Source organism: Talpa occidentalis, unplaced genomic scaffold (genome assembly GCF_014898055.3).
Source record: "Talpa occidentalis isolate TD23 unplaced genomic scaffold, MPIMG_talOcc4v2.1 talOcc4.7, whole genome shotgun sequence".
NCBI classification, from domain to species: Eukaryota; Metazoa; Chordata; class Mammalia; order Eulipotyphla; family Talpidae; genus Talpa; species Talpa occidentalis.
Window position 1 is genome coordinate 20,085,636 of NW_023605083.1, and position 23,087 is coordinate 20,108,722.

At 35.9% G+C, this 23,087-nt stretch overlaps 1 protein-coding gene across 14 annotated transcripts in view; it reads left to right on the plus strand.

Moving 5' to 3' along the window:
* Window positions 1-23,087, plus strand: part of PTPRD (protein tyrosine phosphatase receptor type D) — a 2,089,263-nt gene that overhangs the window by 1,775,962 nt on the left and 290,214 nt on the right. For all 14 annotated transcript variants that reach the window (XM_054689298.1, XM_054689299.1, XM_037494316.2 and 11 more), the window contains 2 exons: window positions 19,378-19,523; window positions 22,651-22,792. In XM_054689298.1, the coding sequence (XP_054545273.1) occupies window positions 19,378-19,523; window positions 22,651-22,792 (288 nt within the window). The remainder of the gene's footprint in view (window positions 1-19,377; window positions 19,524-22,650; window positions 22,793-23,087) is intronic.

The window sequence follows — 23,087 nt, forward strand, 5'->3', positions numbered from 1 at the left end:
ACCTATAATAAGTTAGGTATTGCACAAAAATGAAACCATGACATAAGTCTTGTAAACTTGGAACATTATGATCTCTAGCAGAGTATTAATCTAAATATGAATAATGATGGATATTTTTCAGATAATTTTAAAATCACCACTTGTCCTCAAACAACACTGGTGTAGAGGTAAATTGCTTATAATTTTGCATTTTATTTTTTCCATTGTTTTATATCATATATCTACATACTTTTTGAAAGTGGTAATGTCTCAAAATAAAACATTGCATACCAGGGAAATATTTTAATTAATGAAATTTTATGGCATTCATCATTTAAACATTTAGAAATCTCACTATTATTTATTTGGAACATGTAACACTGTTTATTTAGGAAATACTGTTATATTTATTGTAACTCTGTATTTTATAACTAACATTGCCTTTTTAGCTCTTTTTTCATCATTCTGCATTCTAAACAAAACATTTTGTATTTTACCTATAGAGATAATGTTTTGTTTATAACTAAGTTGTTTTTTTTTCTAATAATAATCATCCTAAGTTTCTCCAGTAAGTATATTTGAACACCATATAGGAATTTGTTTTATAATTCCCTGAACATGGGCACTTTTGCATGTACAGACCCTTCTTCTATGCTATAGCTACTTGGGAATATTTTAGCTACTTGCATTTCCCAAAGTACCTTGCTAACTTTTCAGTGTGAACTTGATAGATGAACATTTGCTGTCAATTTATTCCTGGAAGATGGGTTTGTCTTCCAAGAAATCATCCAGGATTTTGCCAGCTATAGTAACAGCTCCCTTAGGTTGGAGGCAAAACGTTAAGTTACAATTCATATTGGATGAAAGCCTTTCAGCATGTATGGTGACATCAGTAGATTGTCTCTTTGTAGATATACTTAGCTGCTAGTGATAGAGGGTATCACTCAGTTCCTTTTAAAAAATAAAACACACTACTCATGCAGTGTATATATTAGGAATTTCTTAGTATAGGATCAACATTCTGGAGTTTTATAGCAGAATAGTGGAGGAGCGGATGAGGAAAAATACCAAATATGACACTTTTTTTTTTTTTTTTTGCAACTTCAATTATGTCTGGTCTCATGCCCCTTTTCAAATAAGTCAATTACCTTTCCTGTGTGATCCAATTTGCAGGTACATGATAAACAGCAGGTTAAAATGAAGAATAAATGATTACTTTTAATGGTGATCAGCACATCTGATGTGATAAATTATGATTAATGACTAAATTAGCAGCCAGTGATTTGAATGATTTTGCTTTGGAAATCCTACAGAAATATGCTAAAGGTTCAGTAGAGGTTTTTCTTTTTTTTTTCATCAAAAATATAATGTCTGTGTTCAATAGCTTTGAGTATATTGCCATTTAAAGGGAATATGAAAAAAGCCAATCAATATTTTGTCATTTGCCTAAATCTTTACTGAGTGAGCCTGGAATACTGCTTGACTTTTCATCTGTTTCAGCATAAGGGCCTATATCACTCTATTGAAGGAAAACGGATGCATAGTCTGTATTTTAACTGTATAATCGGTAGTTAGTGAACCTGGAGCCTTAGAGTGGAAAATGTTGACTATCTAAAGGATGCTGCTGAAACATGTTTGCATTAAGAATGCATGACTCTCTGGCATAAGTAATGGTAAGAATAGGCTCGCCAATTGGGTAAAAGAATGATTCCTTACCCCTGGCATGCTTTTCTGAAACTTATGTCACTAAACTGGTGGATGGTATGAGTGTGTTAGAATAAAACAGATGGCCAGTCTTACTGTGTCAATGGTTCAGAAAAGTATTATGACTCAGACATAGTGCATGGAGTGGATTGTTTGTTTTGGTAATAATATCCCATGGCTTTATGTTAAGTAAAACATTATGGTGTAAGCCCATGCCATTGACTGCTGTGAAATGAGTGCTCCTGATCTTGAAGTAGGAAATCTGGAAATTTATTTAGGTACTTTAAACATAAATTCCCATGAAATCTCATATCAAAAGGGTTTTGAAAAACAGTGTAAAAGACTAAAATGGACTTGAATATCTTGAATTTTTTAAATAGAAAATTATTTTCTACAGCATTTCAGTGTTTTTAATTGTTTCATTTTATATTTTTTCTTCTTCCTTTTCTTCTCTCTTTGTCTATAAATATTCCCCAGTTAGTATTCCCCCTATACCCTCAGTCCCGAGGGAAATGGAAAAGGCAGATTTGAGGAGTATTTGAAAAAGATTCCATTTTGAGGACTGCATTTTCCACTTCTTCTGTGAAATTGACTCCTTTCTGATTTTCACCTTCCATCCTTCCTGTTAGTTTATGTAGAAAGGACAACAATTTGGGCAATGCAACAATAAGGAGATAATGTTTAGCTTTAGTAATAGTCTAAGTAATTGGACAGTCTGATATGTCTATTTCTATTGTGAATGAGGTTTTTTTTAGCAAGATTTGTTTAAAAGTATTAAATTCCTTAAAAAAGTATACAGGTTTTTGATCCAGTAATTTTATATACAGGGATGTATCATACATATTAAATTTTGCATGTAGAAATAAATCACATACAAGAATTGCATATACATCCAAGTATTAATTACAAGAATGATCACTAAAGTGTTTTTATAATACTGAAAAATTATAAACAACAAAATTACTTAGCAGTAAATTAAAATATATCACTTGCTTTATAATATAAAAGTGATATTCAATTGAACTATTGACATAAAAGAGACTTACAGAGAATTTAATTAAAATGCAGGCCATTAAATAAAATAGTAAAGTCACTTTTTGTGATATATATTAAATGGGCACAATAAATTTCTTGAAAGTTATTCAGCAAGATGAGAACCTTTAAAGGGTCTTAAAATGTTTTCCTTTCATTTATTTGTGTTTTCTAAATTATCAATAATAAATATATGCAATCAGAACAATAAAGTCATTTTTTCTTAAAGCATGGTGACAGACAGGAGGAGAACTCTGTGATACAATAAGGTGGCTTGAGATACTTAGTAGAGATGAGATTCATAGCTATCATTATACTTCATGTGACTACACTGTGACTGGAGGACACAGGAATTTGTAATCTGGCTATGCTACATTTTGGTAGTTTATAGCCTAGTATGGATCCATTATTCTCATACCATATTATCAGTGTTTTGTAGTGAGAGTGTGTATTTCATAAAGGTAGTATTCTATAACTCATTTATCAAGCTATAAGCAAATGTAACTCAAATAGAGATATGATAATCATGTTGATAATATTATTGTCTTTTCTATAAATAAAGTGCATTAGGTATAGCACCTTGTAGAGGTTTTATTAAGTTCATGAATGCATTGAATACCTCCTCTATGTGCTGGATGTGACAGAAGGAGTTATGGGACTTCAGAGATGACTAGGCTACAAGTGATTTTCTTTAGTTTTCTTCCTGTAGCGGGAGAGAAATGCACCGGTTAGGGTGAAAAAAAATAAAAAAAGAAATGCATGTACCCAAGACATCAGGAAGAGAACATAGGCTATTGCTACTCATAAGAGATAGGACAAGTGTCATGAGAAATAAGAGTAGTGGATTTTATCCAGGTGGGAAGATAAAAAAATGTTTTATGATATTTAATTTGGGAATAACAAATGTGTAGATTTTATAAATTCAAAAGTGGGGAAAAGGCATCTTATACAAGGGGACAGCATGAACCAAGGCATTGAAGCAAGGAATTTTATAGGTTGTTGATAGGTACTAATAAAAACATGTTTGTGAAGATAGATTGGCTGTAGTTCTGTAACATCTTAATGGCCAACCAGAATTTCTAGTTTTATTTATTTTTATTTTCATCAATTTTTTCTCTTTTTTTTAAAAAAATAATTTATTTATACAAGCACTGGGTACAGTCAGAAGCGCAGGAGGGTGAGAGAATTCACCAGAGGGGGGATCAGAACAGGCAGACTTGATGAAATACACTGCTGAGGGGAGCAGCGGGCACGGCAGGAGAGGTCTGTTGCACCATGTGGGACCCTCGCCAGCGGCTGGGGTTCGAACTGGCGCTGCAGAGACTGCAGGCAGCTTTGCAGCCCAGCGCTTAACCACTGTGCTTCCAGGGGAGGCCCATTTTCTTCTCTTTTTAATTGCCTCCACCAAACCACCTATGTCCATATTCCAGAACCATACTTTTGATTACTGTTGCTGTTTAATATTGTTTGAAGTCAGGAAGTCTGATGCCTCCATTTTCTTCTTTTCTCTCAAGATTATTATAGCTAGTTGGGTTCTTTCGTGATTTCATATAAATTGATAATTGTTCTATTTCTTTTAAAAAAAGGCATTGGTATTTTCTTAGGTATTACATTATATCTGTAAATGGCTTTGTTTAATATGGCCATTTTAATGATAATAACTCTTCCTACCTATGAGCATGGGATATCTTTCCATTTGTTTTTTTTTGGTGTCTCCTTTTATTTCCTATAATAGAGTTTTATAGTTTTCATTATAAAAGACCTTAACCTCCTTTGTTAAGTTTATTCCCAGGTAATTCATTCTTTTGGTGTGATTGTAAATAGAACTATATTCCATATTTCACTTTCTTTTTTTTTTTTTTTTTTAATAAATTTTATTGTTATATTCCCCATACAATTGCAGCCCCCCCATTCTGACCCCAATCCCTCCCCTCCCACCCCCGCCCCCCTAAAAGTGTCTCTGGTTCATAGTTTTTTGTTGATTTTGATTTTCACTTTCTTATAGTTATTCATTTTCCTGGTCCCTGATTTAAGTTTTCTAGATTCCTGCTATGAGTGAGACCATCCGGTATTTTTCTTTTTCTTTTTGGCTTATTTCGCTGAGCATGATCCCTTCCAGCGCCATCCATGTTGCTGCAAATTGCATGTGTTTATCTTTTTTGAATGCTGAGTAATATTCCATGGTATATATGTACCACATCTTCTTGATCTAGTCATCTATTTTTGGGCATTTGGGTTGTTTCCAAAGCTTAGCTATTGTAAACAGTGCTGCTATAAACATAGGGGTGCAGGTGTTCTTTGGAATTGATGTTTCTGTGTCCTTTGGGTAAATAGCTAGGAGTGGAATTGCTGGATCATATGGAAGCTCTATGTTTAGTAGGTCCAGAAATCTCCATACAGCTTTCCACAGTGGTTGGACCAGTTTGCACTCCCATATTTCACTTTCTTCTGAAACATTGCATAAAGAAATGCCACCAATTTTTGTGCATTGATTTTTGTGCATTTTGTACCCTGCTTCCTTACTGTATTCATTTATTCTTTTCTAGAAGTTTTTTTTTTTTTTTTTTTTGGTAGAATCTCTTGGTTTCTCTAAGTATATTAGCAAACATATGCAAATGGGGACAGTTTTACTCTTCATGTTATGTATTTTTTCTTCCCTAATTGCTTCAGCAATGGTGATAGTGGACATCCCTGTCTTGTTCCTGATCTTAGCAGAAATGCTTTCAGCATTTCACCATTGAGTGTGATATTGGCTGTAGGTTTGTCATACACAGCTTTCATAATAGTTAGATAACTTCCATTTATTCCCTCTTTTGATTTTATTTTATATATATATTTTACATCATCCTTCATTTTTGTACAATGTATGCTTTATTTTTTATTTATTTTTTATATTTTTAAATTTTTTATATCATTGTTCACTTTTGAACAATATTTGCTAACCCCCCACCCCCTGAGGTGTAGTCCCCATAGAGTTTCCTTCACCAATGTACCCGTGCACCATCACCCTTTGCTCCTCCCTCCCTCCCTCTGATCCCTCTCCCTTCTCCTCCCCTGCAGGATGTCTCTGATTTATAATTGTCCATTTTTGCCTTGTTGTGTTTTGTACTGTTATTATTTTTTTACACTGATGTCTTATTTGGTTCCCCTATATACTCCTGCTATAAGTGAAACCATCTAATATTTTTCTTTTTCCTTCTGGCTTATTTCACTGAGCTTAATTCCTACTAGTTCCATCCACATTGCTGCAAATGGCATGAGTTTATCTTTTTTGATTGCTGAATAATAAAAATATTGCATTGTGTATATATATGCCACATCTTCTTGAAAAGCTCTGCACAGCAAAAGAGACATTAACCACACCAGAGAGACACCCCACTAATTGGGAAAAAATCTTCACACCTCAGTCAACTGAAAAGGGACTGATCACAAAGCTATATAAAGAACTCACAGAACTCACCAAAACAAACAATCCAGTCAAGAAATGGGCAGAAGAATTTAAAAGACATTTCTCCAAAGAGGAAATGCAAATGGCCAGCAGGCATATGAAAAAATCTTCAACATCCCTTATCATCAGGGAAATGCAAATCAAGCCCACATTGAGATACCACCTTATACCAGTAAGAATGGCACATATCAAAAAACAAGTAACAACAAATGTTGGCGAGGGTGTGGTGAAAAAGGAAGTCTCCTACATTGCTGGTGGGAGTGCAAATTGGTCCAACTGCTGTGGAAAGCTGTCTGGAGGTTCCTCAGTCTACTAAAAAGGAGCTACCATATGACCCAGCAATTCCACTCCTAGGGATCTACCCAAAGGACACAAAAACATTGATTCAAAAGAACACCTGTACACCTATGTTTATTGCAGCACTATTTACAATAGATGAAACCTGGAAACAATGTATGCTTTCTCATCTCTGTAATTACCACCACCAATTCACCCTTGTGCTCTTCCCACCCCTGTTTTGATCCTTCTCCCCTTTCCCCCATCCCCATAGAATGTTTCTGGTTTATAGCTGCCTGTTGATTTTGATATTTACTTTATTATACTTCTCTCCCCCCCCCATTCCTTATTTGGATCATCTACATTCCTCCTATAAGTGAAACCATCTGGTATTTTCCTTTTCCTTGCTGTCTTATTTCACTGAGCATGATCCCTTCCAGGTCCATCTATGTTGCTGCAAATGGCAGGAGTTTATCTTTTTTGATGGCTGAGTAATATTCCATTGTGTATACGTACCACATCTTCTTGCTCCATTGAAGAGTTTTTATCATCAGTGGATATTGAATCTTGTCAAATGCTGTGTTGGCATCTGTTAATATGATCATGTGATTTTTGTCTTTTGGTTGATCTTATGGATGGCATTGATTGATTTATGTACGTTGAACCAGCTTTGCATCGCTGGGATGAACCCTGCTAGATTGAGGTGGGTGATTCCCTTGAATCATTGTATTCAGTTTGCTAGGATTTTGTTGAGAATTTTTGCATCTACATTCATCATAGATATTGGTCTATAATTTTCTTTTCTTGTCCTGTGGTTGTTTGAGTTTAGAATCAGGGTAAAGTAGCCTCAACGAATGCATTGGGGAGATTTCCTCCCACTTCAGTTATTTTGAATAGTGTGTGTAAGATAGGTATTAGATCTTCTTTTTAGGTTTGATAGAATTCACTGGTGAGCCATCTGCTTCTGGGCTTTTTTTTTTTTTGTGGAGTGGGAGGAATTTTATTACTCTTTCAATATTATACTTGTGATTAGAGTGTTAAAGCTGTGCATTTCATCCTGGTTCAATCTTGGGAAGAGTCCGTTACTTCTATGTTGTCCAATTCATCTGCATAGTAACTTTTATAATAGGTTCTTATTATCCTCTGTATTTCTGCAGTTTCTGTTGTAATTTCACCGCTTTCATTTCTGATTCTATTAATTTGGGGTTTTCTCTTATTGTGAGCATAGCTAACAACTTGTCGATTTTTGAGTTTTTTAAAAAGCCAACTCTTGGTTTCAGTGACCTTTTAGACTGTCTTTATTTTCTATTTCATTTATTTCTCTTTTTTTAAAAGATTTATTTATTTATTTATTTATGCATACAAGAGCTGGGGTACAGGCCAGAGATGCAAGGGGTGAGAAGATTCACCAGAGACAGAGTGGGAAACAGAACAGGCAGATTGACTGAAGTACACTGCTGAGGGGAGTAGCAGGTGAGTCAGGAGAGGTTTGTTGCGCCTTGTGGGTTGCTCCTTGGCTGGCCAGGGATCGAACTTGGGCTGCAGAGGCTTCAGATTGCTTCATAGTGTGGTACTTAACTCCTTGCGCCACCAGGGAGGCCCAATTTCATTTATTTCTGCTCTAATTTTTTTTATTTCTTGACTTCTGCTTTTGGGGCATTTTCATTCTCATTTTTCAACTGCAGAGTTAGATTGTTATATTGGGATTGCTCTCTCTCTCCCTCCTTTTTTTTTTTAATGTAAGCCTTTATTGCTGTGAACTTCTGCATAGTACTGCTTTTAAAGAATCCCACAAGGTCTGATAGCTTGTCTCTCCATTTTCATTATTCTCTAGATTTTTTTCTCTCTCTGTTGCTTTTCATTGACATAAGTGGTGTTCAAACCCATTCTGTGTAGTTTTCACATAGTTTGGTTTGTTATACAATTCCTTTCATGGTTAATTTCTAACTTTATAGCATTGTGGTCTTTGAAAATGCTTGATAATAACTTCTACTTTTGTATAATTTCTGAGACTTGTTTTATGTCCGAGTATATGATCTGTTCCTGAAAATGTTACATGTATACTGGGAAAGAAAATGTATTTATTGCTTTTAGAATGGAAAATTGTCAATGTCCAGTAAATCCATCTGATTTAACACTTAATTTAAAACCATTATTTCTTTGTTAATTTCCTGCTGAATGAACTCTTCCTTTTTGTGAGAGGTGTGTTGAAATCTCTGACAACAGTTGCATTTTTGTTGATATATTGTTTTAGATCTGTTAACAGATGCATTTTATAACTAGGTACTTCTCTATTTGGAACATACATATTAATAAGAGTTATAGCTTTTTGGTGAATTGTTCCCTTAATCATTATGTAGTGTTTATCTTTGTCCCTGATTACCTTTTTTAGTTTCAAGTCTGGCTTTTTTGATATAAGAATAGCATTTGCTGATTTACTCTCTGAGTTATTAGCATGCATGACCTTATTTCACCTGTTATTTTTAGTTTGTTTTTAACTTTTGTTTTTAAATTGGGTCTTTTGTAAACATTGTTACTCAATGTGTTTTTATTGGTGAATTCTGGCCATTCACTTTTCAGGTGATTATTGATATGAACTGTATATTTTCAGCCATTTTGTTTTTGCTTTTTGATTGTTCTACTTTTCTTTGGCTTCTTTTTTCCTTTATTTCTTTCTACTCTTTCTGGATGACTTTCTTTAGTTTTTTTTTTTTTTAAGATTTATTTATTTTATTTATACAAGCACTGGGTACAGTCAGAAGCGTGGGAGAGTGAGAGAATTCACCAGAGCCAGAGCGGGGAACAGAACAGGCAGACTGATGAAATACACTGCTGAGGGGAGCAGCAGGCATGGCAGGAGAGGTCTGCGCACCATGTGGGTGGGACCCTCGCTGGCCTGCCGGGGATTGAACCGGTGCTGCAGAGGCTGCGGGTAGCTTCACAGTCCAGCGCTCAACTGCTGTGCCACTGGGGAGGCCTCTTTAGTGTTTCTATCAATTTCTTTGCTTCTTCATTCACAATATTCTAGGTTTTTGATTCGTGATTACCATGGGTGTTTTACTTGAATCCCAGTGCATTGGGTCTTTTGTAAGCTGGTATCTGCTCTCTGACATTTAACTATACTGATTCTACCCATTCCTTTCTCCCCACCCCTAGTATTGGGTGTTGCTGACTCATATCATTATTTCTTTTGGGAGAGGTGTCTTATTGCTCTTGTAATTTCACCAAGGAGTTTGTACTTCAGTTTTTCTTTCCTTGTGGAAAAACTCCTTTCAGTATTACTTGAAGGCAGGTCTGGTGGTTCAAATTCTGTTAGTTTCTGTTTGTCTGAGAAAAACTTTGTCACCCCTTCATATTTAATTGATAATTTTACAGGAAAGATAGTTCTAAGCTGACAGTTCTTATCTATGAGGATTTCAAGAACTTTCTTCCATTCTCTTCCTGCTTTGAGAGTGTCTAGACTGAAATTTTGGGAAATCCTAATTTGTGAGCCCTGATATTTTATTATTTTTCCCCTTGTTTACTGATTTTTTTTTCATTTTCTTTGATTTTTCATAGTTTGACAGTGCTGTGTCTAAATGTAGACAATTTTACATCTAAGAAGTCAGGTGTTTATTCTTTGGTGGACTACTACATTTAATGCATTCCAGAAGTTTGGGAAGTTCTCATTTATTATATTTAAGTTAGTTTTCTACTCCTATTTCTGTTTTCTTCCTTCTGGGAGTCCATTCACACCTAAGATTCCTCTTCAAATTGAATCTTATTTCTCAGAGTTTGCTCATTTTTACTTTGTCTTAATGTTCTCTTTACTTCTAAATGTGTAGTTTATTTGAATCTTCTACAGCTGAAATTCCTTCTGCTTTTTTGATTCTCTTTAAAGTGCTAAGTTTGTCTGCATTTCAGTCAGAATGTCTTTTAGTGAATTTTTTTTAAATCAAAGATTTATTTATTTATGCATACAAGAGCTGGGGTACAGGCCAGAGGCGCAGGGGGGTGGGGGGAGGATTCACCAGAGACAGATTGGGGAACAGAACAGGCAGATTGACCAAAGCACGCTGCTAAGGAGAGCAGCGGGCGAGTCAAGAGAGGTCTGTTGCACCATGTGGGTTGCTCCCTGGCTGGCTGGGAATCGAACTCCTGCTGCAGAGGCTGTGGATAGCTTCATAGGTCGTGTCTTCACCCTTGTGCCACCAGGGAGGCCCTCTTTTTGTGATTTTTATATATATTCAATCTCTTTAATGAACAACTCTCCTTCCTGGATTTCCTTTCTGAGATCTTGTGTCTGTCTGTCTGCCTTTGACTGGCCTTCCAGTGTCTCATTTAGCATTTTTAACTTGTCATTTTGAAATTATTGACAGTTTCTCTATTCTGTCTCCTTTTTACTTGTCCTGGGACTTTTGCCCTTCACATTTTGCTTTTCCATCTTGTATTTACATAGCCCTGTTTCCTAGGCATGTATAGTGCCTTATTATTGCTATTTATATGTGTGGTGTGATTGGGAAGCTGGGGATTTATCTTTGTCCTCTTCTTCATTTACCTGGATGTAAGGTGGAGGAAGGAGGAGGTTCTAAGGTTTAAATCCTCAATCTTGGTTTGAGGAGTGAATTTGTCACCTCTGCCTCTTGTTTTATTCCACAGTGAGCTGTAGTAAGTGCTTAGGCTGTCTTCACTTCTCTCCCAACCTCCCTGTTATTCCTTTCTTCTAGAGGTTGTGATCTGTGAACTTGGGCCTCCTAGTAGGAAGGGCAATATCTGGATATTCAGGCTCATACTCTGCGAATAATTGGCACGTGGTTCAAAGGCAGCACTGTGTGTGCGTGTGTGTGTGTGGGGGGAGTGATGGTGGCAAGTGTGTCCATTTATTACTATGGCCACCCACAATGGCCTTCTCTTATCCTTGCCTCAGCTGCTGTTTCTGCAGAACTGGAAATATATGCATCCTTGGTTTGACATCATGGAGGCCTTGTGAGTTCACTATATAGTCATTCTTTCTGGTGTAGAGCTTTTTATGGAGTCTGGCCTTACTCCACCTGCATTTTCTTTGACTTCTTCCAGGAAGGGCAGGGGATAGAGCTTTCAGTGACTTCACTGCCCAATTGCAGGATTCACAACCTCCCAGGTCAGTCTGCTGAGACTGCCCATGGTTAGGCGTATGCCCACTGTTGTGTCAGAAAAATTTCTCCAAGGAATATCCCTATGTCTTGGCTTTCCCTCATTGTGGCTTGGGCAGTCGACTCCCAGCCCAGACTGGCTCTCCCTCGGCTGCTTCTATATTTGCCCTCAGTGGCCACTAACCTTAGTTACTGAACTTCTGTGAGTCCTGAATTTGAATAGCTAGTTCAGAGTGTCTGAATTTTTGTAGGAGCATATATCAGTGTTTTTTTTTTTTCTTTTTATTTTCAAGGGAGAGTGAGATTCCTGCCTCTTTATTCCCTGTATTTTGGGTGGAGTCTCTGATTTTATTTTGCATGATGAACTTTTAAAGCTTATTCATTTGTTTGTTTTTATCTTGAAGGCAGAGGGGCAGTTTGGAAAAGAGTTGTAATCCTATTCATTTTAAAAAAACCAAAAACAAACAAAAAAAAAAACCTGAGTTAGAAGGGAAGGAAAATAGGCTTTACAATAATGTGTAATATGTTTGTGATTGTAAAACCCTGAGGTGAAGTGACTGAATGGGAAACTATAGACATAATATTCAGTGATTCATAATCCTGATGGGACATTGGAATCTTCTAGAAATTGCCCACCCCCATTACTTATTTTCTATTTTAATTTCTATTCCCTAGGTGGTAAATTCTAAGCACCAGTGTGTGTGTGTGTGTGTGTGTGTGTGTGTGTGTGTATACACTTTTTGAAAGGCTCCCAAGTGAGTCTAATGTCCAGCTGATAAAGAGAACCATGCCATTGTTATTAGATATAAAAAATAGATGTGAGGCATACAAAAGGCACAGAGGGACTCAATAATTGAACAGCAGTTGGGGCAAAGAAAAAGAAGACAAAATGTCTTCATTTGGGAGAATGGGAATGCCACAGAGATGGATACTTAGTATGAGGAGTTGGACTGGGAAAGCAGATTCTGTGGAGACTTTTTTTAGTGATTTTCAGATGCCACAGGTAATCTTCAAAGTGGTTAGAAATAATATCAGGCATTGAGAAAAATTTCCAGTGAGAGGGATCTATTTCATATGAAATCATGTCTCTTCTTTCTATATTCTTTCCCTTTCTCCCTCTCTCCAATTTCCCTTTCTTCTTGGGCAGTGCACTCATCAGTCATTTCTCAGGTTTGATACTGATATTTATCCAGAGGCAAAGAACTCTGTTTATCCAGTGGGAGAGTGCTTAGTAGTCATTTTCCAAGAATTGAGAACAGAGGCCTTAATAAAACTAATGGTGTAGATATGCATGGCCTAGGTCAATGAAATATCTTGAAAAAAGAGAGGGTAAATTAATGTCAAGACCATTAATCGCATATTTGTCTTTTTCTATCATGAGGAAATTGAATGTGTAAGTAGAGTAATACAAATGTATTCTACCATACTAAATTTGGAGCTTATGTGGTTTGTTTGAGTTTTGTGACATTGATTTGGGGCTGTTGCCCAGGCCTCACCATAAATTAATTTATCCCTGATTGCAATTGACGCCAGGGAATTAGGAGAACTTCTATAGACAACACATTCTAGATGACTATTCTCACTTGTGAAAAAAAAAAAAATGCTGTAATATAGCACAGAATATTTACCAAATCCTTGGGAGAGCAATCAGTGTACATTTTATAGTTAACTAAAACAGATGTGAAAATATACAATAAATTGATTTATAGCATAGAATTTGTATTAGTTATAACATGGTCTATATAGGATCTCTGTAACTTACCATTTTCTATTTTGGCACCAAAAAAAAAAAAAAAAAAAAAAAACAGGACTTCACAATTAGATAAAAAGTCTGTGACTCGCCTTTAACCTCAGGATGCTTCCTTCCTTTCTTTCCCCTTCCTCCTGCCCACTCTTTTTTCTTCCTTCCTTCCAAATTTCTATAGTTCTATAAAGCTTTTCATAAATTCATGAAATAGGAATAATGTTAACAGGCTGCAGAATTATTGAAAACTCTACATATAAGGTATGTAAAAGACATTTATTCCAGTGCATGGGATCCATTAAAGACTAGTTATTTATCACATTTGGAAGTATAATGCTCAAATCAAATTTAAAAACAAAAAGATTGGGAAGTTGTATGTAAAAGAAAATACTATCAGTGACTCAAAAAAACTCTGACTTAAAGACTTCTCCTGTTGTATGTTTCACAGGTACCCTGTGGAGACTCTGTGGCATAGGAGAAATGTCCTCATAGTCCTCTGTTCATATAGAACATCTGCCTTTGAATCCAGTTCAGTCAGGTGTCAGCACCAGGGTTCTGACCCTCCTTATGGTCAGACATCGACTTTGCCTCTTCTCCAGGCATGTGCCTATGCAGTTGCCCCACTCAATCACATTTTCTTGACTACAGTCCTCCCTGGTAAAAAGTAAAACAATCAGGACAGGAAATTCATCATTCACATGAACTCTGGCCACTTCCTATGTTTGGGGCTGGGCACTAGGTGCACTGTGGCTGGAAGGGAATGTAAACCCCCCTGAGCACAGCTCTTTTCCCTAAACCTAAAAACCCCTCCATTGACCTTAGAAATACCTCTAACTTGCCTTCTATGCATTTCATTTCTGAAACAACCCCAGAGGTCCTGATCCTGAGGACTTCAGAATCTTTATCCTAATAATTCTAGAGAAAGAAAGATAAGAGATGGACTAAGTTCAGTCTCGTAAATTCTACTGACATCTTTTAGGGAGAAAGCAGATTCCTAAAGATGGCACTCCCTACCTATTCTTACTGAACATTCCTCTTCCTCTCCCTTAGTTTCTCTTAATAGCATTATTAACCTTTCCTGCATTACATTTTAAGTACATTATTATGACAAATGTCCCTTTAAAAACAAAACTCACTATTTAAGGAAATGGTAATCAGCTGAAAGAAACAAAGCCAATTAGTTACATGCTGTTAGCTTTGTTCCCCATGAGACATAGTTCCTTGATGTCTGTAGAAGCAGCTTATTCATTAGAATTAAATTCGACAAATGGCACCTTCATTTCTTCTCTTCACTTTTGTGGTGTGAGGTCTTTACTTTGAATCTATTTTAAATGTTTCTCAGTTGACCAATCAAATTGCTGCAAATCTGAGTTGACTTCTTAACCTTTAAGAATTTCTCATAAATTCCTTTCTTCTGTGGATGTTCCTGGTAGATTTCATTGGTTTTCTCCCTACTAATATATCTAGCTCTACTTAATATAGTACGCTTAAGGGAGGGATTTGCCCTTGATAGGGCAGTTTGTTAAGGATGGTCAGAGGCAATTGCTGGTTGGTTCTGTCCTTTAAATCTAATACCCAAAAGTGCTCATTGGGCTTATCACCTTGTCTTCAGACAGCCTAGCAATGTGAAACCTGCCATGACATCAAAATATTAGAATCATTACATGCAAAGGTATTTGTTCATTGGTTATGCTTTAAGAAACAATCCAATCTCTTAGATGTAAGAATCAATTAGCTTCCTGTGGCTTCTCTTGAGCTATGTAGAGAATAGTATTCTACTATATTCCTGGAGGTACTGTCTGCTCTATGAATGCATCCTGAGAATGTAGTCTTTGAAAACAGCAAGTAAGCTAGGCAGACATGTTATAGAATATCATCCATGCCTCTCTTCTGACTCATATGCATATTTAGCTTCTCTGTTTTCCATTTAGAAAATAGACTTTCTGGATCTTAGAGTAATTTGACCTCTGCAGTGCCCGGCATTAGTTTAATAAAAGATCCTATTCCTCACTTGTCAAAATCAGCTTGAACAGAAATGCATTTTGAAAGCACAGTGTTGGTAGCTTTAGGTAGATAGCAATGGCAGTTATCCACAATAATGGAAGGGTACTTAGCTAAAATTGGTCACTATGAAGTTTTAATGTCCTTTTCAATATTTTTTTTTCTAAGAGCAAGTATAATATAGATGGTTGTGTTTTACGGGATGAAAATAGAGATTTTCATAATTCACACCCAAGGATGTCCATTCTGTGACTTTTTAGAAAAAAATCTTTATTTTGTGCTTTTACGTAGATTCTCTTCCTTTTTGCCTTGTCTTCACAGCATGGCTTGAGTTTGGGCAGTATCCATCACAAAAGAAGGTAGAAGATTCATTTGGTTCCTTTTATGAAGATAAGATAAAATTAAGAGGAAGTGGGTGCTATATATTGCTAAGCCCCGCTGAGGATAAAGGTTTTATACTTGCTTGGAACATTTGTTGAAGTTATTAAGTTTAGTTTTCTTATTTTCTCAGACCTTTCTTTTGACTGGTTTTCTGGCATTGACAACATTGGTTTTAGAGTCTGGCTAACAGTGATGTCTAGTTATGTAACATACCTGCTTACTGAAAGGTTTTACTGTATTATCTAGAATCTTAACTTTGTACTTTAGAACAGTGGCACTTACCCTTTCTGTGTCTTGGAGATTGTGGAGAAATTCAGAGAAACGTATACCAGCTCCAATAAGAAAGCCATGAGATTCTTTTCTGCAAAGACCTTTGCATACAAGAACCCAGTATGGTTTTCATTTTAATATATGTGATCAATTTCATTTTCTTATTTTCAAAGAATAAATTCTAGGAACCTTTGTAGATTTTTTTTTTTTTGGTAAGATATACTTAGTCCTACAGTGATAATTAGTAGGATTTAGGAAAATGGTCCCAGACTTGAAACCAATTCTAGCTAGTTGTTTAATGTATTTCCTGCATTTCAGTAGGTTAGTGTCATTACTTGACTTCATCTTTAGAAATAAAGTCCTTTTATTAGCATCCATACTTATGTCCTTCATTCTTCGAGATGAGAAGAAAGATAATGCTAAGCAAAATAAGTTCAGGAAGAAAGACAAATACAGGATGGTCTCACTTATGTGTGGAATATAGAGAAACATAACAAAGAGTCAGTGAAAACCAAATCAATTATAAACTCTGAACATCTGCCTGCAAAACGTAAGCTATCTGAGTGGGAAGGTGGCAGGAAAGGAGTGGTGGGGGGAGAGGGGCCTAATGGAACATGATCAGGGATTGTTGGGGCTCTGGTGGTAGGCAGGGTGTGAAATTATACATTTGTAGAAGTTTGAACCTTTAACCCCCAGAGCAGATACAAAGATGTGAACCTATTTATCCCAGTGAACATATTTTGGAAAACAAACAAGAAGCAGGATTCTAGCCCTTTAAAAATAATTATATTTTTGGGCCTCCCCTGTGGCGCAGTGCGTTGAGCACAGAGCTATGAAGGTGTCCACAGCTTCTGCAGCACAGAGCTATGAAGGTGTCCACAGCTTCTGCAGCACGGGTTCGATTCCTGGGTGGCCAGGGAGATACCCATATGGCGCGGCAGACCTCTCCTGTCTCCCCCGTTACTCCCCTCAGCAGTGGTGTCACTCTGTCTTCCAGGTCTGCTCCCCACTCTGTCTCTGGTGAATTCTCTCACCCTCCCATGCTCTGGCCTGTACCCCAGTTCTTATATAAATAAACTAATCTTTAAAAATTATATTTTTCCAGTGCATTGAAAATGGCACCCTACATTCAGGGTTTATTTAATTTTATGTGATAGCCCTTCACCCTATTCACACGTTCTTGCTATAAATTTCAAAACAACTTAAATGAGAATCTGGCTTGTTAAAATTGATTTTCATTCATTGCCAATGTTTATGCTATAGACTTTGAAAAGGAAGCTATTTAAAAATGACAGTATTGTAGCATTTGATATAGAAATGCAATATATTTAATTCTTCTAGGGAATTTTAATTGTGTAATTATAATTTCCATATTAGATGCTGACAACTGTGTGGTTATTATCAATTTATATTGTTTGAAGTTAGTAGCAGACTAAAAAAATAATTTTAATGACATTTTAGTTTGTTTCAAGAAAGGTGACATCAATGTACAGTGCATTTGAGTCCTCACACTGTTAGTCAGTTTCAAATCATTTTAAGTACTTCCTGCGGTTCTGGTAATCATCTAGCTTGCACAGCTACCCAGAGATGCTGAGGATGTGATGTCTAGCAGTGCTGGTAGAACCTGCTTTCTTTCCTAATATTTCTGAACAAATGGTCCCGCATTCCGAACAGTTCCACTATCACCAAGTTGACTAGTCTGACCAGGCACTAACTGGCATTGCAGAGATGTCTCTCCCCTTTTCCTTGCCATCACTCATCATGGAAATAAAGCAATCAGGGTTTTCCCTTAAAACTACAGGGGACCTTTACAAAATGTTTTATTTCATAAACATTTTTTTACAGTTAAGTAATAGGAAAGTTAGTCAAAATATAAATTCTCCAAGATGATACATGTACATAATGATAGAACTAAGATGGGAATTTAACTTCCATGATGTCAGAGAAACCGAGAGAGTCAATGAACACCACCAGGGAACAGAATCAGCATGGGGGCAACACAAAGCAATGGAAAGAAAATAGTGGGGATGAGTTACCATATGAGCTTTGTTATTTGCTTACTGCTTAGAATCTGAGGATTGTTTACAAAATGAGACTTGGCTAGAATTATTTACAACTATTTTTCAGGGGCATGTATCTGAAACACAGGAGAGTAGAAAATTCATAATAGTGAAAAGAAAATAGAAAATAATATGGAAAAATAAAATGTTTTTGAGTTAAAAATGTTTCTAACATAATGTAATTCTAAAAACACAAGACTGAATAGAAAAATGTAAAGAAGTAGGAAAAAAATTAAAATGCTTTCTCTAAACAACCACCATTAACATTTTAGTATATTTTGTTTTATTTTTGCTGCACTTTTTATTAGCTGATATTCCTTATATATAATTTTGTATAATATCTGGCTTTTTATTGTATTGTAAGCATTTCTCATTATGAAAGCTTTATAAATACTACATGTACTGTTTATATGATGTTTCATCATTATGCCATAGTTCGTTTTCCCATCAATTATTATATTATTTGATACTTAGGGTCCTTATGATCTTTGTTAAATATATGACATTATGATAACCTTGTTTATAAATATTTACTGACATGTTACATAATTCACATGATTAGATTTCTAGATCTGGAAGTCAGGTTTTTAAGGAGGGTGAATGTTAGGAACTTTTAAAAGGTAGGGAGGACATTGAAAAAGCCTCTAACTTCTAGCTGTTCATCCTGGGAATCTTTAAGTCTACATCTTTCTGTGAAGAAATTCTTTTCTTTCTTATGACCTTTGTGGACTTCTTGACCCATTTTATTTTTTTTATGTAAATTGTTAAGTTTAAAGTAAGGCAGGACACCATATCTAGGATAGAGTCACTTTGCCATTTCTCCCTGTTTCTGTTTCTGGCCAGACATTCCAATTCATGGCTGTATTTCTTGTCTTTCTAAAATTTCCTAGAGTTTCTCTTAAATGTCACTAATTTTAATAGCTTAGCAGTGGCAGTGCTGCTTTCTGGCAGTGTCCTGATAGCAGCATCAAAGCAAAGAGCTAAAATTTTACTCACTTTGATTGATGAGCTCATTTTGTTACAGAGAACAAATTGGATTTTTTTTTAAACTGGTAATAAAAATTAATGTGTGATGTTGCTTTTTGGATGTTATTGGATCTCTGCCATAACACAGATTTCAGCAGTAAAAGCAGATAACTTGGCTAAAAAGTTACCCCCCACCTTTTAAATTTTTAAATTACCCTCAGAAGTAAAAGGTGCTCTCCTAATTATGTAACCCGTGTGTGTGTGTGTGTGTGTGTGTGTGTGTGTGTGTGTGTGTGTGTGTGTGTAAATAGGCTTGAAGGTTTATGGGGAAAACAGTGGCAGCTGTATAATTGTTTGTATTATAATTTTCCATCTAATTGTGATGTTTATTTCTTTTCATTTCAGCACCTCCAAGGTTTACACGAACTCCCGTTGACCAGACTGGGGTCTCTGGTGGAGTTGCTTCTTTCATTTGTCAAGCTACTGGAGACCCAAGACCAAAAATTGTCTGGAACAAAAAAGGGAAGAAAGTCAGCAATCAGAGATTTGAGGTATTAGGTCCATTGTTCTGTTTCTCTGGGGGAAGAATGTATCCACTGGATCTTCGTTGTCTACGTTACTTGCTTGTTTTTACTCTGTCATTGTCGCTGAGCTATGGCATTCTTTATGTTGCATGTCCTGGAAAATTTAACACTAAATGATCTCTGTTAAAAAAAGAAAAAATGATATGAAGGTTCAGGTGTCTGATTTAGTCTCTATTTCTACCAGGGATCAAATAGTATTCCCAGCATCTGTTCACCTCACCTTTAGATCACTTCTTCCACTTAAGGTTGCAAGACAAAGCCTCACATACTTACATGACCTAGTCTAGAAGATGAATGGAAGCTTCCTACACCATTGACTTTTATTGAATTACATGCTTATCTCTGAACCATTCTGGGAGGCAGCTGAATGGTATAGGCTAACTTACTTAATTTAATAAAATGCACCCCTGTTACTGTGAAGAAAGTCAGTTTAGTATAACCCCATGGCTTGGAATTAGGGAGCAGTGTTTTCCCAAAGAAAATTCAAATTCTTATTACCAGGAAAAGGGGAATCGGTCCTGGACATCAAATGAACTTTTCCATTACACCTTATACCTGAGTCTTGTCTGTAACATAAATTAGAATAAGAAATTCACTCAAGTGTGTTAGTGCATAGTATGACTCTTGAGGAAACATACCCTTGCCAGATTGACATTCATTAAACCAATTGAAAGGAAATCAGTTTTCTTTATCACAAAAGTTCAGTGTGTTGATAAAACATACTTCAGGTATGACCTTGGCTGTTTGTAATGAGATTTATGGTTTCAAATTAATTTATTCTAAAAGGAAATTATAAGCTGCACAGGAAAAGAGTAGAACAAAATACACTATGTCATGCCAATAATATAAAACATTAGTAGGATAGCTTGAGACTTACAAGCTATTAAGATGTCCAAACTATGCCAAATTATAAAATTCAATTCCACTTACCTGACTTTCTAATGTGTCTCATGGACTAATTCACAGTTTGGCAAATTAAAAGTAATTCCTTATTAAAAGACACCTAGCAACCAAAAAATTCAGAAAGTTTGAGTATACTCTTATTTTTTTCTCTTGGTCTCCAGAGTAATAAATTGGTCAAAGGCATAGGGAAAAGTTGAACTTCGGATTGTAGTTGAGAAATGGTAAATTTAAAATTAAATCCCTGTAGTGATAAATATCAAAATTATACCTTAAATAATCTTTAGTAAATATTTCCTATATTATTTAGAGAATACTGTGTGCACACATCTTTGGTGCACATTATTTTTTTACTTTAATGACATTGAGTATTTTGTTGAAGTAGAGTTTGTTATCATGCTTGCTAGTGATGATGTCTTCTTACAAATCTTGCATCAAATATTATAATAGTAAACATTTCAAAGCATGAGCTCTGCTGGGTATAAGTATAATTCTTAGTGGGAGTCAAGAACATATCCAGGAAAAATTTATTACTTTTACACAAAGCACCTACATCAAATAGTATCTAGTTTTGAGTTGAGATTTTAATAATTGTAATAATATATATGTAATCTTTGACTTCACAAATTTTTAAGGTCCATGCTCACATTGGGGGAAACTGATTTTACTCCCTCTTCTATCTCCAGCACCTTGTAAAATTGTCCGTAGTCGGTACAAAATGCATGTGGGGTATTCACTAAGTGAATTCAGATTGGAAATTACAGGATTAACTTCTAATATGTGAACTAGAGTTTATTTGTTGTATGAGGATAGGTTTTTATAAAAGGAAATATTTTTGAAGTGTAACCATGCGACGATGTGGAACACTGAAAATTCAAAGAGGTACTAAAGATATCTAAACTTTTCTCTGCAATAAGCTATGGGATGCTCACATAGCTATCTGTTTAAATAATGATATATTTGACAAAGACTTCAAGTATGAAGCTTCTCTCTCCCAAGGTGCATAATGGAGTCCTTCTCAAATGTGTCCTTAATAGAGGTGAAAATAAACTGTGGTGCTTTGAGAGGTGGGACATTTTGGCTGGTTTTGTGAATTTAGAACCTAAATGAAATGTCCAAAGGACTTGAAGTAGACATTTTAGAACCATTCAGTCTCTTGCATAAATTGACATGCACATGCACCACACAAAATCTAGAAATGAGCATCCCCCATAAATATATTCATAGGGCATTATCAATTTTTTCACTTCTTAGGCACAAAGTATTATTCATGGGGAAATGCAAAATGACAAACAGCACAGCATCACAGTGAACAGCTGAAAAAGCACACAATAGTTATAGAGAAGGCAGGAAGAGGACTCCATATTTATCAGTATCATCATCATCATCCCCATCATCATCATCATATTATAAGCATACTACTTGAATTAGCTGACAAATAGGATTACTAGTGTTGCTAAACTGTTTCAGAGTAGAGTTCATAATGGTAGTGAATTCAGGCTTACTGTTTAGGACATTAATTTTCTGCCTGGTGAAGCAAGCCTCCATTTTACAGCAAAAAGTGCTCTAAAAATGCAGAAAATGCTAAGCTAGAACAAATACTGGAATGATTTATGGTAAAATTAATGCACGCCATCAGGCTTCTTGGGTTGTGAAAGCCGTCTCGTTGGCTGCCTAAGTACTAGATTTATGCAGTTTCTCTTCATGGTTTGTTCATCTATACTGTTCAGGATGAGACACTTTAAACCAGAAGAGCTACGGTAGTGCATGCATTAATTCTTCACTCTGTGGTCCAATTATTGAATGGATCTACATGTGCATATGCACTGTCAGAGACAGGATAATTTGAAGAGTTTATCCAACATAGTAGCAAGTCCTTTACAAAATGAATAGGGTCAGATTGCCCTAGAAATACATGCTGGAATTTTTTCATGAGCAAATCCTAGATGCTTTTCAGTAGAGACTAGAAATCTACATTTTTTGCATATGTAGTTTTGTGTCTTTCCCATTGTTCAGGTGAAGATCCATTATATTAGAACAAATATTCTATTTCATCTCTGTGTCCAAATTTAGTTTAATAGTGCTGCTGAATTTATTCTGAGCCTTTCAACTGACTTACCACTGCATTAAGAAGTTTAGCTGAGAGGTAGACAATTGTAACAACACCTGTGACAGCTATCGTTTCCTCTAATAGGTAATAGAGTTTGACGATGGATCTGGATCAGTTCTCAGAATACAGCCCTTGCGGACTCCAAGGGATGAGGCCATTTATGAATGTGTGGCCTCGAATAATGTGGGAGAAATAAGTGTATCCACCAGACTCACAGTTTTGCGTGGTAAGTGCTCAAGTGCAAGGTTATTGCTTGTGTCATTGATGAAATTCAAATCCCAGGCATTCTGTAGGACCTTCGAAAAGACTGACATGGCACTAAAGTGGGACTTGAATTGAAATAAAGAGTGTATAAGGGTTAAACTTCTAAGTAGATAGTGGACACTCTCTCTCATTGTGTACCTTAAGCACTAAGCAGGGAGAGAGAAGAAAATCTCAAATAAGTGCTCATTTCAAATGGCCAGGTACCGTTTTGATTTTTGGTAGAGAACTAGAAAAATAAGAGGTTGTATTACTCTTTA